General features: G+C 39.6%; 1 protein-coding gene across 3 annotated transcripts in view; it reads left to right on the forward strand.

The window, feature by feature from the left end:
- RELN (reelin) overlaps positions 1-14,154 on the forward strand; it is a 285,563-nt gene that overhangs the window by 182,554 nt on the left and 88,855 nt on the right. For all 3 annotated transcript variants that reach the window (XM_081023370.1, XM_081023371.1, XM_081023372.1), the window contains 4 exons: positions 4,079-4,271; positions 6,448-6,560; positions 12,830-12,967; positions 13,285-13,471. In XM_081023370.1, the coding sequence (XP_080879496.1) occupies positions 4,079-4,271; positions 6,448-6,560; positions 12,830-12,967; positions 13,285-13,471 (631 nt within the window). The remainder of the gene's footprint in view (positions 1-4,078; positions 4,272-6,447; positions 6,561-12,829; positions 12,968-13,284; positions 13,472-14,154) is intronic.

Raw genomic sequence — 14,154 nt, forward strand, 5'->3', positions numbered from 1 at the left:
CTCCTGGGAGAACTCTGACAATTGCTTTTTCATTAGAAGAACTGTAGTCAATATGCTATAAATCATTTTACACCATGTCATCTTAAAGCACAATTTCAAGGGGGGGGGGGAATGCTTATAATTATATGGTGGGTTTCCCTTTGTTGACAGGAATTTGTAAAGCAGAATCTATTTCTGCTTCAAGATTTAAGCTCTGGCATTTATAAAAGTTTTTATACATTTTCCCACTGAAGTATTTCCTCTCCTTTACTGCTGCTTCATGGATGGATATTAGCTCAAACTATAAAGTAACTTGTTCCATTAATTATCCATTAACGTTCAGACCAATATTTGGTGGTGGTAATAATAATAATAATAATAATAATAATAATATTCACAGCCCAGATCACCTTTGAAAACTAGAGTGGTTGAACTATACACAGTGGATAAGGGCTGTGTTTTTTCCTGTTACTGTAGGCGTATGAAGTAATAACTTAGGTTTGTACAAAGTCACTCTGGAATTATTTCCAGTTTGCTTAAGTGGGGAGGCACTTGTTAATCTTAAAGTTCTGTGAGCATTTGCATAGAGATTTGTATAAATATATTACAATAGCAATGAATGAATGAATGAAAGAATGAATGAATGAATCTCCGAAGAAGTCAGATTTGTGTATCAGTACATCCAATAGCTGCAGTGATCTACGTGACGGTGGCTCAGCTTTTCCTAAAAAGAACTAGGTGGTAGTAACCATGGCTACTACTAATGGTTCACAATGGTATCCTAATTCAGATTTCCCCCTTGCATTAGTGGCTAATCTGCTAAATACAGAAAAGTGTTTCTGGATGATGTACTGAGCTCCATGGATGCTGGTACCATTACGTGTGTGAAATTCCATATATGAAACTTCACATATGTATTGAGGTCCTTAGAGGTTAAGGCAAGGTGAATCAGACATGACCAAAAAAACCACCTCCCTGTTATAAAAACTTTGCTATCTTCTGAGGCAAAATGACAAGGTTGACTGTGGGAATCTGCAATCTCTTATGTTAACATGCTCGATTTGTCCAACAACAATTTATCTGTATTCACAGGGGTTTCCATTGTTATTGAAAGTCATGGATTCAAAAGTGCAGTGGTTGTGAAAGTCCCTGTACATTTACTTATGCTATTATCCCCACATGTGCCAATTAGTCTACAGTGCTTGCAGGTGGACTGATTACTTTGGGAATACCCACAGAAGTTGACTATTTCTGAGTGTGCACATCATTTAATTAAATGTACGAGCAGAATTCATTTCCCAGAAGAATGTTTATAACAAACATCCTCTTGATTCCTTGTTTCTGGAGAGCATTTGATCACTCTTCTTTTATGATGCAGCCAATATATTTGGCTACCTTCTGACAGTGCTCAAATTGATTCCAAGCATATGTTTTTTCACACAAAGGAAGAGGGGGTCGGGAATCCAGCAGTAAAAATCAGCAGTAGGCAGGTACACTGGAGAATTACAGAAGGAAGAAATGAGAGAGGGAATAGAGTCAGTGTCTTTAATGCTACTGAGGTATGGCTACTGGCAATCTGTAGGCATAAAACGAAACTATGAAAAGGTACCGTTGTTGTTTTTTAAAAAGCATCTCTTCGCATATCATACTCAGTATGGTCCCTGCATAACATACCTTCTTTGATCTTTTTTTGATCCTTTAACAACGGCCTATGAGACAAAGAGATTGTGCTTTCTTAGTGTTTAGGAGTTGAGGGGGCAGGGGGAGAAATTCCCAGCACTTAGAAGGCATCAAAGTTATTCTACCCACCCACCCCGGATACATATCCAGTGCAATGAACATAAAAGAAGGCAAGAATATATAGTGGATTGACCAACACAGAGAAATCCAGTTTATTATTCAGCCTGATATATTTTAGCCACGTAGAAGATCCAGACAAATCCCAAATCCTGAGCCAATCAGGGGAGCTTTGGGGGGGTCTTCAGCTTCTCAGAGGTGAAGCAGGGTCTGTATGAGGCACCCTGAATCAAAGCAGGGCCCCCCCAAAGCACTTTGTGGCAGCTCAGCAATTCAGACAATGCTGCAGACAGGTGTCTTACTAATGTAACTTGGCTTACCATATAAGGAAAACACCAAGGTAGGAGAGGAGAACGGGCAGCTCCATTGTGACGGACAGGTCTTGCTTACAATCAGTGGGAATCATTTTATCAGGGTTCTCCAGTCCCAGTGCTTTGGGGGAATGATGTTGAAGCAAGTAAATAGCTCTGATCTCATGTGCATCTTGCAGTTTTCCTGTTTTCTGAGGAGCAGGAACATTATTTAAAGAGTTATGGTGCAGCAGTTGGAGCGAGACTTTCTGTTGTTTAAGTCCAATGCAGTCCTGTTTTCCATTCTTTCATTTAAAACCATGTGGTATTTTCATTATCCTTCCAATTTAATCTTCTTGTTGCTTGCTTCAGAGTCTTGTGTTGTTTGCTTGTTCTTATCAGAATAAGTGGGGGGGAAACCCCTTCCCCAAAGGTGTTTGCTTTAAGTTCATTGTTGTTTGTCTCATGTGATTCTTATTTAGCCTTACATTATTAAATTTTGTGTGTGTGTGTGTGTGTGTCTGTCTGTCCTGAGTAATTTTTATTTATTTTATTATCAGACAGGCAGTACATGCAGGCCCCAGGAATTCATTTGTTAGGGTAGCATTCACATAACGAGCTGACTATTTCCCAAATTTCCTATGGGGACATTTTTATCTGTGACTCTCCCTCCACCCACAATGCTTTCTTCCTAAAATGGCTGCAACCGACCAGTGAAAGAGAGCCAAAGGGAAAACGGATTTCTCCTATCTCTCCTGCTCTCTTATTTGTCCAATCTCTTTCCCCCCTCCCTCTCTCCATGGTTTCTGCCCCAAAATGGCAGCTGTCAACCAGCAAAGCACATGTAAGGAAGGGGGCAAACTCTAGCTGTTCAGAGCATGTGTTCTTAAGCTTCTGGGGCATAACAATGCCCAACCAATTTAATATTTCCTTTTAAAATGTTGATTTTTCAACATAACCTACTAAAGCTCAAAGGTACACGCTGAGTTAAATTTTAGGCACCAAGGTCACTTTAGTGCTAATCCCGGTGCTGCTACTGTTCTCTTAGAAGAACAGAATATTTACACTGGCTATGCCCCTGAAAATAGGTCCCACTGAACACTATTTTAAAGTGAACCTGTGGTTGCCAGGACTCCTGAGTCTCAGAGCCTGAAACTCAGGAGACAAGCAGTTTGAAGCTTAAGGGCATTGCTGCTGAGTGAGCAAGAGGCAGACTATAACCAGAAGAAAATTGTAAGAAGAAAAAGTGGAAGCCAGTACCAAAAATGGGAGAACCCTGAGAGGAGGGGACTTCAAGAGCTGATAGGAAACTCCACTTAACTGAGGTGGAATCTAGACACATATAAAAAATGTTGCAAAAAGGTTTTTTGTTTTTTTTAAAAAAAGGTTTTGAAAAATATATTGAATTTGCCATAGCTTACCATTGCCATCTAGTGTCACATTTATATAATGCACTTTACAACACAAAACGTTTTATTTGCAGCTGTATAGATGAGTCCTGAGACTGCAGTCATTGCAATGTAACTGGGAGAAAGCCCCATTGAATTTAATGGGACGTCCTTCTGAATAGACATGGTCTAATTCAGCATAATTCATTCACTGAATTTTATACCAAAATTTTATACCAAAAATGATCCAGCACTTATTTCAGTAAAACTGCTTCTTAACACTATTGTGGTCCCAGTTTCTACTTAATAATAAACAGCAGATAGCCTTTCAAAATTAAAGACATTTTTTCTACCACTTTACTTCCTAGTGTGGCATTCTTCCCTGTCTGCATTCTTAGTGACCCAACAGCATACAGAATCCAGCTAATTATTTTCTTGACCTATAATATTCATTGCTTTTTGTAATTTTCTGAACCACAGGTCTTTACTTCCTCATGCCCACAGCATGCACTTTCATGCTGTGAGAAAAAAATAACAACAGGTATAACTAAACAAAAAGTGTCATGGTCGTGAATAGCTGCTGCTTCTCAACTATTTTTTAAAGCAAATCCTTATTTCTTCCAGTTTTACAGGAGACTCTAAGCTAGCTTCTAGCATGCGCTATGTGGAAACACAGTCAATGCAAATTGGAGCATCCTATATGCTACAGTTCAACTTGGTAATGGGCTGTGGGCAGCCGTACAGGCCTCACATGGACAACCAAGTGAAGCTGGAATACTCTACTAACCATGGTCTTACTTGGCATCTGGTTCAAGAGGTAAGTCCGATCAAGGAAGGCAGCCCAGTTCCCGCTTAACACTAAAACATGGTTTACTACTATGTGCGCAAGCTGTGTGTGTTGGTCTTGGGCTTGTTGCACTGTCTGGCTTGTAGCAACTCTGCTTAATTTCAAAACAGCCCAACTGCAAACAGTGGTTCCTGAACCTGGCTTGTTAACCTGACCAGAGTTTGCTATATAAACTGTTGTCCCTGGGCCAGATGACACGACAAGCCAAATTGAAGGGAAACAGAAAATAAATGCTAGTGAAATCTCTCTTCCAGAGACCTCATTGGAGGAGAGAGGTGAATGCACAAGCCTGAGGTTTGCTTGGGTTCATTGCAACAGTATGGACATAAAGCTAACCCCCCATTGAGCATTATGTGATCAAGCCTGCTGATAAGTCAAGTTCACACATTCTGTCCTCTCCTCTCCCTCTGGTTTGGAGATAAGGAAGAGACCGGAAGCACATGCTACCGGTTTAGCACTAACAATTTATTGTTGTGCGCCAAAAGACAAATCTTTGTTAGGTTTAAATTGTGGTTAATTGAAACAGACCAGATTTATTATCTTGGCTTGCTATTAAACAATAGCTTAAACCATGGGTAGGCAAACTAAGGTCCAGGGGCCGGATCCGGCCCAATCGCCTTCTCAGTCCGGCCCACAGATGGTCCAGGAATCAGCATCTTTTTACATGAGTAGAATGTGTGCTTTTATTTAAAATGCATCTCTGGGTTATTTGTGGGGCATAGGAATTTGTTCATATTTTTTTTCCAAAATATAGTCCGGCCCCCCACAAGGTCTGAGGGACTGTGGACCAGCCCCCTGCTGAAAAAGTTTGCTGACCCCTGCTTAACTAATCAGTTTGCCATTTCTAGATTATAAAATTACCTAATAAGTTTTCCTGTAGGAAAACATAACTCATGGGCTGCGATCTAGGCAAAAACAGGCACATTTACACCCCACAGGCATCTGTGGGGCAAGCACTCAGTCAATACCCTGAGTTCTATTGATTTACATTCGCCTTAGTTTTTCTAGATTTCGTGCACCATCTGCAGGATGCCAATGGTGGACTTTGGGCTCTCAAATTTCAGTGGTGCCCTGTGTGACACTAAAATTTGGTGGCCCCCCTCCTCCAGTCTCTTGTGATCCATTTTACAGTTTTGTTGTACCACCCCCTGCAGTGTAGTGTAGTGCAGTGCCCAGTGTGGCCGAACCAGTCTCACTACCCTAAAACCACCTCTGGGGAAGCTCAGGTATTATTCCAATGAAACATGGAATGAATCCAGCCCTCAAAGCAACTTTATTCTGCCAGTACTGGATAATTCCAACTTTATTATAGCTCCAACTGTGGGAGGGCTGACCCCAGAAGCAATGTCTGAGGTATAGAATGGCCCCAGAGAATCTAGAAATTGTTATGTACTGAAGTTCTCATCCTGGGCCAGCAGGGGGATACTATAGATAGTTTTCACTCAGGTCCACATATGCAAATAAGGGATTGAAAGTGACATTCAGTAATTGGATAGTTACAGAAAGTTATTACAGTTGCGTTGTAGTGGAGCTCTATATAAGCAGGCTGGCTGAACCCTTCAGTTCTGTTCTGGCCTGTGAATAAACAAGAGCTGTTTGAAGAATCGCTGTGTCGTCTGATATGTTCACCCACAACTTAACAGAAATGGTCTATCCCTGGATGAAAGGATAATGTTTTGATGCCTTATGATGTATTTTATTCATGACAGAAATATTGTAGCGCAGGATTGGGAACCCATTTCAGCCTGAGGAATACATTCACTTCAGGGTAACTTTCAAGGGGGCACAAACTATCAGCAGGTGGGGTGAGAGGCAAAAGGAGGCTAGCTTTTATACACTCTCAAACTCCTCCCAAGCCTTCGTCAAGCCAAGGAATAAATTATTATTAAAGTTCAAGCAGACAATTCAGCCAAGCAAAAGCAGAAAGTGAAGCAAGGGCCATGAGGGGAAAGGATGTGTCTGAGGATGGCGTGTGGCCTCTGTAGCGTCTCAAGGACCAAAGAGGGAAGTCTGATGTTCCCCTCCCTTGCAGTGAATGTTATTGGTTAAATAACCTTCACACCTTTTTAAAAAAGTTAATTTTAATGTCTTCGCATTAATCCTGATATTCTTGTGTGTCCTGTCCTCCGCCCCTTTCCGCCTTAAGGAATGTCTTCCAAGTATGCCTAGCTGCCAGGAGTTTACACCAGCAAGCATCTACCATTCCAGTGAATATACAAAGTGGAGGAGAATCACAGTACTTTTACCTCAGAAAACATGGTAATATCTGCTTTTCCTAATGAACATATCCTGCTGTCTTTCATGCAAATATGAGGGTTGTCCAAATTACCTTTATGGCCCAATTACATTTATAGAGTTATATCAGTCATGCTGTTCTATTATTGGAAGCTTCCTTTTTATTTTATTCATATTTATATTATTAATTTTATGTTTTTCAAATAAGTCGTTTATTACAAAAGACATAAGTCTACAATACGCTCTCATCAGAAACACCCACCTGGATCCTACAAGGCAAGGGCAACAAACCTTTTTTTAGGCATGTCAGCATGAGTCTGGCAAAAATCTTCTAGCTGGTGTGGCCAATTCATGTGTTTTTAAAGGGCACCTTTTGGATGTCTTAGGTAGGGAGTCACAATAGGCTTTTGGCATCACAAAATCACAGTAGAGGGCTGGTGGGAGTGGTCAGAAAAAATATTTTAAATAAAATAAATAATAACTGTGCATGTAAAGATCTCTGCAACTTCCTGTTGCTCAGGGAATTTAGAAGCATGAAACAGTTGTGTTGAAATGTTGATATTATCCGTTAATACCGGTAATTGCTGCTAATTATTGTTTTAAATGGTTTTAATGATTGCATGGGTTTTGGTTTATTGATATCATGTAGTGATATTTTAAATGGCCTCGGCCCAGTATACCTGAAGGAGCGTCTCCACCCCCATCATTCAGCCCGGACACTGAGGTCCAGTTCCCTCACTGCAAGAAGTGAGGTTACAGGGAACCAGGCAGAGGGCCTTCTCAGTGGTGGCACCTGCCCTGTGGAACGCCCTCCTGTGAGATGTCAAGGAAATAAACAACTATCCAACTTTTAGAAGACATCTGAAGGCAGCTCTATTTAGGGAAGTTTTTAATATTCTGTTGAAAGCCGCCCAGAGTGGCTGAGGAAACCCAGCCAGATTATTATTATTATTATTATTATTATTATTATTATTATTATTATATTGTAACCCAGTTACAATGAACTGATGAGAGGAGGGATAGGAAATTAATGCTGCATAGGCCAAAATGTCATTTCAGGATAAGCGTCATACTTTTTGTTTCTGGCAATGTGATTCCTTGAAAAAACAATTTATTTGGATGTAAGCACTACAAAATCTTCTTGGTATCAGGTGGAAATATTTAAGCACACACTTAGCTCTATTATTGAAATCAAAGGGAACCAGTAAAGCTTAGCTTTCCCCCTATTATGATCTGAATTAGTAACAATCATAAGGTTTTTATTAACAATTTCCATGACCAAAGCAATGCAAATACATTTATTAATCACCAGTTTCTATAAATATCTTATAACCATTCCATTTATTCATTTCCAAAACAAAAAATCAGAAGATTCCTCTACTTTTTCTTTGGTCTTGTAGTCACAATAATTCTGACATTTTTTAAAAACAACTAGATAGGTTTCAGTATTATAAACCCTTTATGGCTTCCTTCTTTTGCGAATGAAATGAATAAATTAGCATTACTCTTTGGTTATCTTCAAACCCAGTGCCTCACAGCAACTGGAAATCAGCCCAAGATCGATAACTTATTTTCATTTCCCTGCATTTGGCCATTTCTCTGTATAACAAATGACTCAGATGTACCTCTTTTCTGTTACTTACCCCATCAATTATTTTTTTCTTTCCAAGTGATGACATTATATTATAATGTGTACCCCGTATTAAAAATGATCATGTATTTTTAGGAAATAAACAACTGGTCTGAAACCTCTCAGGGTCTGATTTAATTTCACCGTTTTGCCCAGAGAGAAACTGGGAGTGGACATTTAATTCATGCAGTGGTCCCATATTTCTTCTACGTTCTTTTCACTGTTGGGAGAACTAAACAAATGAACAAGGGACCTCCTGCATACCCTCCAACATTTCTCCGATGAAAATAGGGACGTTCTATTCCATAATAATATTATGAATAATTTTTTTACTATTTATACCCTGCCCATCTGACTGGCTTGCCCTGGCCCACCCCCTCTGGGTGGTTGCAAAAATATATGAAAACTTCCCTATACAGGGCTGCCTTCAAATGGCTGGAGGGTCAGATAACTACATACCCTCCACATTTCTTCGATGAAAATAGGGACATCCTAAGGAAATGTTGGACATTCCAGGATCAAATCAGAAACTGGGACAGCTTCTGTAAATCCAGGGCTGTCCCTGGAAAATAGGGACACTTCGAGAGTCTGGGTCCTGCATTTATTTGAATGAAAGATCTTGCAGGGTCAAGGAGATCCGATGTTCAAATCATGTGTGTGCTTTCCTAGAGGTCTGGATGCTTCCTCTTTCTCAACCACAAATCAAAGTAATTTAAGCAGGCAATGACTTTCCTTGCCATAAGCTGCCCTGTTGTTTTTTCAGCAACATGTGCACCTGTAAATGTAGCACATCTGAGCACACAAGGTTTTAGAGGATCCTTGTGTAACTCAGGATCTGCTGGGATGGAAAATATGAGGCACAGGTTACTTGTGTTGAAAATATCGGCTGGATGCACCTGCTCTTTGGACTGTATTGTACGTGAATTATACGTTTCTAACACTGATGAAAATTAATTTCACTTTTATGGAAGGCATTTACATAAGAACAGGCTTAATGAGATACAAACAGCTGCCAGTTGCTGCCTTCATAAACAAATCAACACCTAATGGCTGAGTTGCAGGATAATTGGGTAAATGTAATTAACAGTAACTCTGAAGGTAGCAAATATAATTTCATCAGCCCTGGGTCCTTAGTCTCTCCTAATAGTTGAAAAGAACCAGCATTATATTATGTTAAATCCAGTATAAGAAAACATACTTTGTGGTTTGCCTGAAAGGAACGCTATTTGCTGTATTTCAAAATTAGGATAATTTCCTTTAAGACTTTGTAGCTGTAGATATATAATGAAAGCTTAAATCTGACACAGAGTTGATTTGATATGAAAAGAAGTGAGGAAGCGAAAGGACAGGGGGCACGGGGGGGCATGGTTACAGTGCAAAGCATAACATAGTTTTAAACATTAGTAAATAGCAGATTGAGCACTGTAACAAAACTCATATTGCCATACAGTCTTGTTCTATGAAGTTGCCAAGTGGTAATTGCCCAAGCAACCAATTGTTATCACTGAGAATGCAGCTGACATTCACCCTTTCCTTTTTAGTTTCTTAATTAATATGGCCAAGCAGTTTTAAAATTGTTAATTGCTGTGCTAAATACAGTAATCCTCATATGCTGCTGTCACCTGGAGGTAAAGTGTAGCTTTCAAAATGTAAAGAGGAGGCAGATTTTGAAGGAGGAGGAATATTTTTATTGTTATTTCAAGGAGTGGCACCTAAACCTTGCTGTGTTTTTTCAAAATGTTCTTTTCACCTATGTAAGAATCCAGCAATGCAATCCTAGACATATACAGTAGGGTGGATGCTTGTTCATCACCAAAAGAGGAAAGACCTCACCAAAAAAGGGGATGAAATAAGGCACATATTTGCATGTGCTCATATAGAATTATAAATGCAAATTTAGAAATAATGACACAAATTTAGAAATAATGACACAAATATAAATGGAAATACAATGCATAACGGGAAAGCCTGTGACTAGGTGGACCAGTGTGGCTGCTCTTGATGAGTTTAATGGGACTTAATACCAGACATTTGTGTACAGGATTGCTACCTAACTGTGCAACTTATTACCCAAAACTACCTGATCATTTTCATAAGGATTCTCAAAATTCCTCCCTCAGGTGGGGGAGCATGAGACTCTTGGGTAGAATCTACACACATACAAAAAACACTGTGAAAATGCTTTAAAAAAAAAAAGTTTTGAAAAATATATTGAATTTGCCATAGCTCGCTGCTGCCATCTAGTGTCACATCTGTGTATTGCACTGAGTCCTTAATCTCAGGGATGTAGGTTTGAGCCCCAGGTTGGACTAAAAAATCCTGCATTGCAGGGTTTTGGACTAGAGAACCCTCGTGGTCCCTTCCAACTATACAATTCTATGATCCCTCAGGTTCTCTGATATCAGATCTTGAGGAGTGGTTTGTGTTTTTAACTAGAGTACTCACTTACATTCTTTATAAGCATCTGCCACCCTTTTGTGGCTGTGTCTTCCCGTGCCCTCAGTAACTTTCAGTTGTCTCAAGTGGGTCTTGGAGGTGGAAAGTTTGAGAAGCCCTGTTCTAGGCAGTTCACAGCATATCAAAAATAGTAAAACAATTAGCCGATCATAAAACTCCCAGGAATACTGAACAATTTAAACAGTATGAAACAACAGCTAAACGTTTTTGCCTCAGCAGAAGCTCACAGGGGCAACTTTAATACAAGATCAAAAATACCATTAATTTATTTTAAAGGCATCTTTTTTGTCACTGCCATTAAAAATAAATAAATGAGGAAATGCCAAAATGTAACTCCAGTCCCAAAACTTAGAACACAGAGCACTCCTCTTAGATATGAAAGAGAAAAACCAACACAAGGATTCGACAAGCAAGCAAACATTCTTTCATGTTCCTCATTGGGTTTGGGATGTTACAGCTTGTGGTTAGTCTCTTCTGACTTCATTGATGTTTATGAGGCTTGCTTAGTGATTTCCCTCTCTCCTTGGTGTACCGCAGTGACTTCTGGAAACACCATTCTAAGACAGTAAAGGACTTCTAGGACAGGAATCAATGACCCATTATCTTCAGATCATTGACAAGATAAACAATAAAGGGCTCACTGTGGACATTTATTATCAGTTGTGCCTCTGTGTCATTAGGGAGTCCTTAAGAGATGAGTAACGGATTTGATAGGCTAGAATGAGTCATCCATAGCCATTATGAGCTATCCTGTAAATGCATTCTCTGCCAAGGGAACATCATTAAAGCTAGAAAACCGCCCATGCACATAAACTCTGCGTGTGTAAGGACACGTCAAACATTTTCTTTGAAAAGCATCAATTCAGGATGGACCTGAAAATTGCCATTCAGGGTGAAAAGTTTATTGTAATTTAGTTTCACTTTCTAAATGTAGGTGGAATAATGGGAAACTGGATTTAGTATATGTATTCAAGTTTATTCACATGGATTAGTTATCCTTAACCCTTTAAAAGCCCCTTCCATTGCTCAGACCGCATAGGGTATGCAAGATGATTATGTTGTATATAATATATAATATTTTACTGTAAATGGATTGCAACCTGAAGAAGGTCATTTTTCAATATGGACTCCATTCAGATCTCTGTTTCTGGAACTAGTCCTAATCACTGACTAAAACAAATCTTGACTCACTCACCACAAGACCAGGATCAGTCCAAATCTCCATTAGTATAAAACTGCAAAACTATATAGGAAAGGATAGGAGAAAAGACATCATTGGTTGGATGGGTACAGCTTTTTATTGTTTTTATTTCAATTCAATAATTTTTAAATCTTAATTACCGTATTTTTCACTCTATAAGATGCACTTTTTCCCCTCCAAAAATGAAGGGGAAATGTGTGTGCGTCCTATGGAGCGAATGCAGGCTTTCACTAAAGCCTGGAGAGCAAGAGGGGTCGGTGCGCACCGCGGCTAAAAACGAAGCCGCGCGCAGCCTCTCCCAGCTGGAGAGGTTGCGCATGGCTAAAGAGGATCCATCCTGCTGGCTGTCTTGGCTTCTTTGCTCTTTGGGGTTGGGGGGGAAATATTTTTTTTTTATTTCCCCCCCTAAAAACTAGGTGTGCCCTAAGGTCCGGTGCGCCCTATGGAGCGAAAAATACGGTATATGTTACTACTTACAGTCCTCAACAATATTTTTCAATGGAAGATATAGATAGATAGATAGATAGATAGATAGACAGACAGACAGACAGACAGACAGACAGACAGACAGACAGACACACACACACACACACACACACACACTCTTTGTAAAAATAAATAAATTAAGTAAGTTAGTTAGTTAGTTTCTGGGACACATTGAACATTCTGGCATCACTTCTCAATTGAAGTGTTGCTAAATTTTGTTCTATGTATGTATCAAATCGTTCCACTTTAGAAACAGTCTGTGAGTACCAATTTTCTTTCCAGTGTCCAGGATTCCATTGAAGGCACTATTTTCTGAAAACCAGCTTATATATTTCTCGTTTGAAATGTCATCCTTTAATTTGCAAGCTCTTATGCAATGTGCTATGGTTATTTATTTAACAGAATTTATATGCCACTTGATCGAAATAAAATCTCAAAACTGCTTATAAGAAATGGGCTTATATACTGAGTGTTATATTAATGACACACACGTTTATATATATCTATTTTATATTTTAGGTCCAGTGCTACACGTTTCCGTTGGAGTCAGAGCTACTACACAGCGCAAGATGAATGGGCTTTAGACAACATATACATTGGGCAGCAGTGCCCAAACATGTGCAATGGTCATGGCTGGTGTGACCATGGTGTTTGCAGGTACTGCATGTTTGCTCTTGTAGTGGATGAGTTGCTGTTCATGGCCTTTATTCCAAAAGCCAGCAGATCCAGTGTCTGGGGGCATAGGAAGACCCTAACTTGCCATGAGTTGCCTGTGCATTGCAGTGCCCTGGATGGAAGACATCTAGTGAGGAAGACAGAGCTTTAGGACAGGAATCTTCACGATCTGCTTTCTTCGTGTGGAAAAAGAACCTTCCACCTGTCTAAATATTATCAAGCTCTCTGTTCACATACATAGGGCAAGGTTGTTTGCACACTTATTTTTTCAAGCAATAAATGTTTGCCCCTCTCTACAGATGTGATTCTGGATATCAAGGCGCTGAATGTCACCCTGCAAATAATCTCCCTTCAACAATAATGTCTGATTTTGAGAATCCAAACAGTTTAGAATCAGGATGGCAGGAGGTGATTGGTGGAGAGATTGTAAAACCAGAGGAAGGCTGTGGAGTCATCTCATCAGGATCCTCTCTCTATTTCAACAAGGTATATGTGTACATACACCTTAATACACATTTATACGTACTTAATTATATCTGATGTAACTAGTAAGGAAGTCAGCACTGTGATACAAGATTAAATGTGAGTTTAGATTTATTTTTAAAATGAAACCTAAAATCCCTGTGGCCCACCAATGTTTTTACTTAAAAAACAACAACAGGAATGCAGACCCAGGATCTCCTGATATTTAAAGCATCAGCTGGGTCTTTGTTTATTATCTGTGGACCAAATCTCACAGATGTATAGGGTCGCATTGGATGTGTCTGGGTGACCAGCTAACAGGGTGTTGTGAAAATGCTGCCCCAATTTCAGCATTGGCAAGCAAAGGAAGGTATAGCTAGAATGGAGTGACTGGCCACTATTTGAGGCTGAAACGTAGAAGTATGGTCCCTGTGTCCCAATTCAGCTCTCCCACCCTTCCAAAGCCTGGTTAAGATATGAACCATGGTTTGTTTGCCTCCAGCATTGAAACTGCACCTGACTTGTGGATTACAGTATTTACATTTCTCAATCTGTAAAATTGGAATAAACATGCTATAATCCAAATTGTGTTTCAATATTTTCTGCAAGCTTTCCTCAGTTACAGACGTCTTTGTTTAAGCCATGTGCATTTAGCGTCACTAGCCCCAGGTTGATACATGTGCTATTTTAAATAAAAGTCTTTATTT

The sequence above is a fragment of the Podarcis pityusensis genome, assembly GCF_964106645.2.
Source record: "Podarcis pityusensis genome assembly, chromosome: 10".
In the NCBI taxonomy this organism is placed as follows: Eukaryota; Metazoa; Chordata; class Lepidosauria; order Squamata; family Lacertidae; genus Podarcis; species Podarcis pityusensis.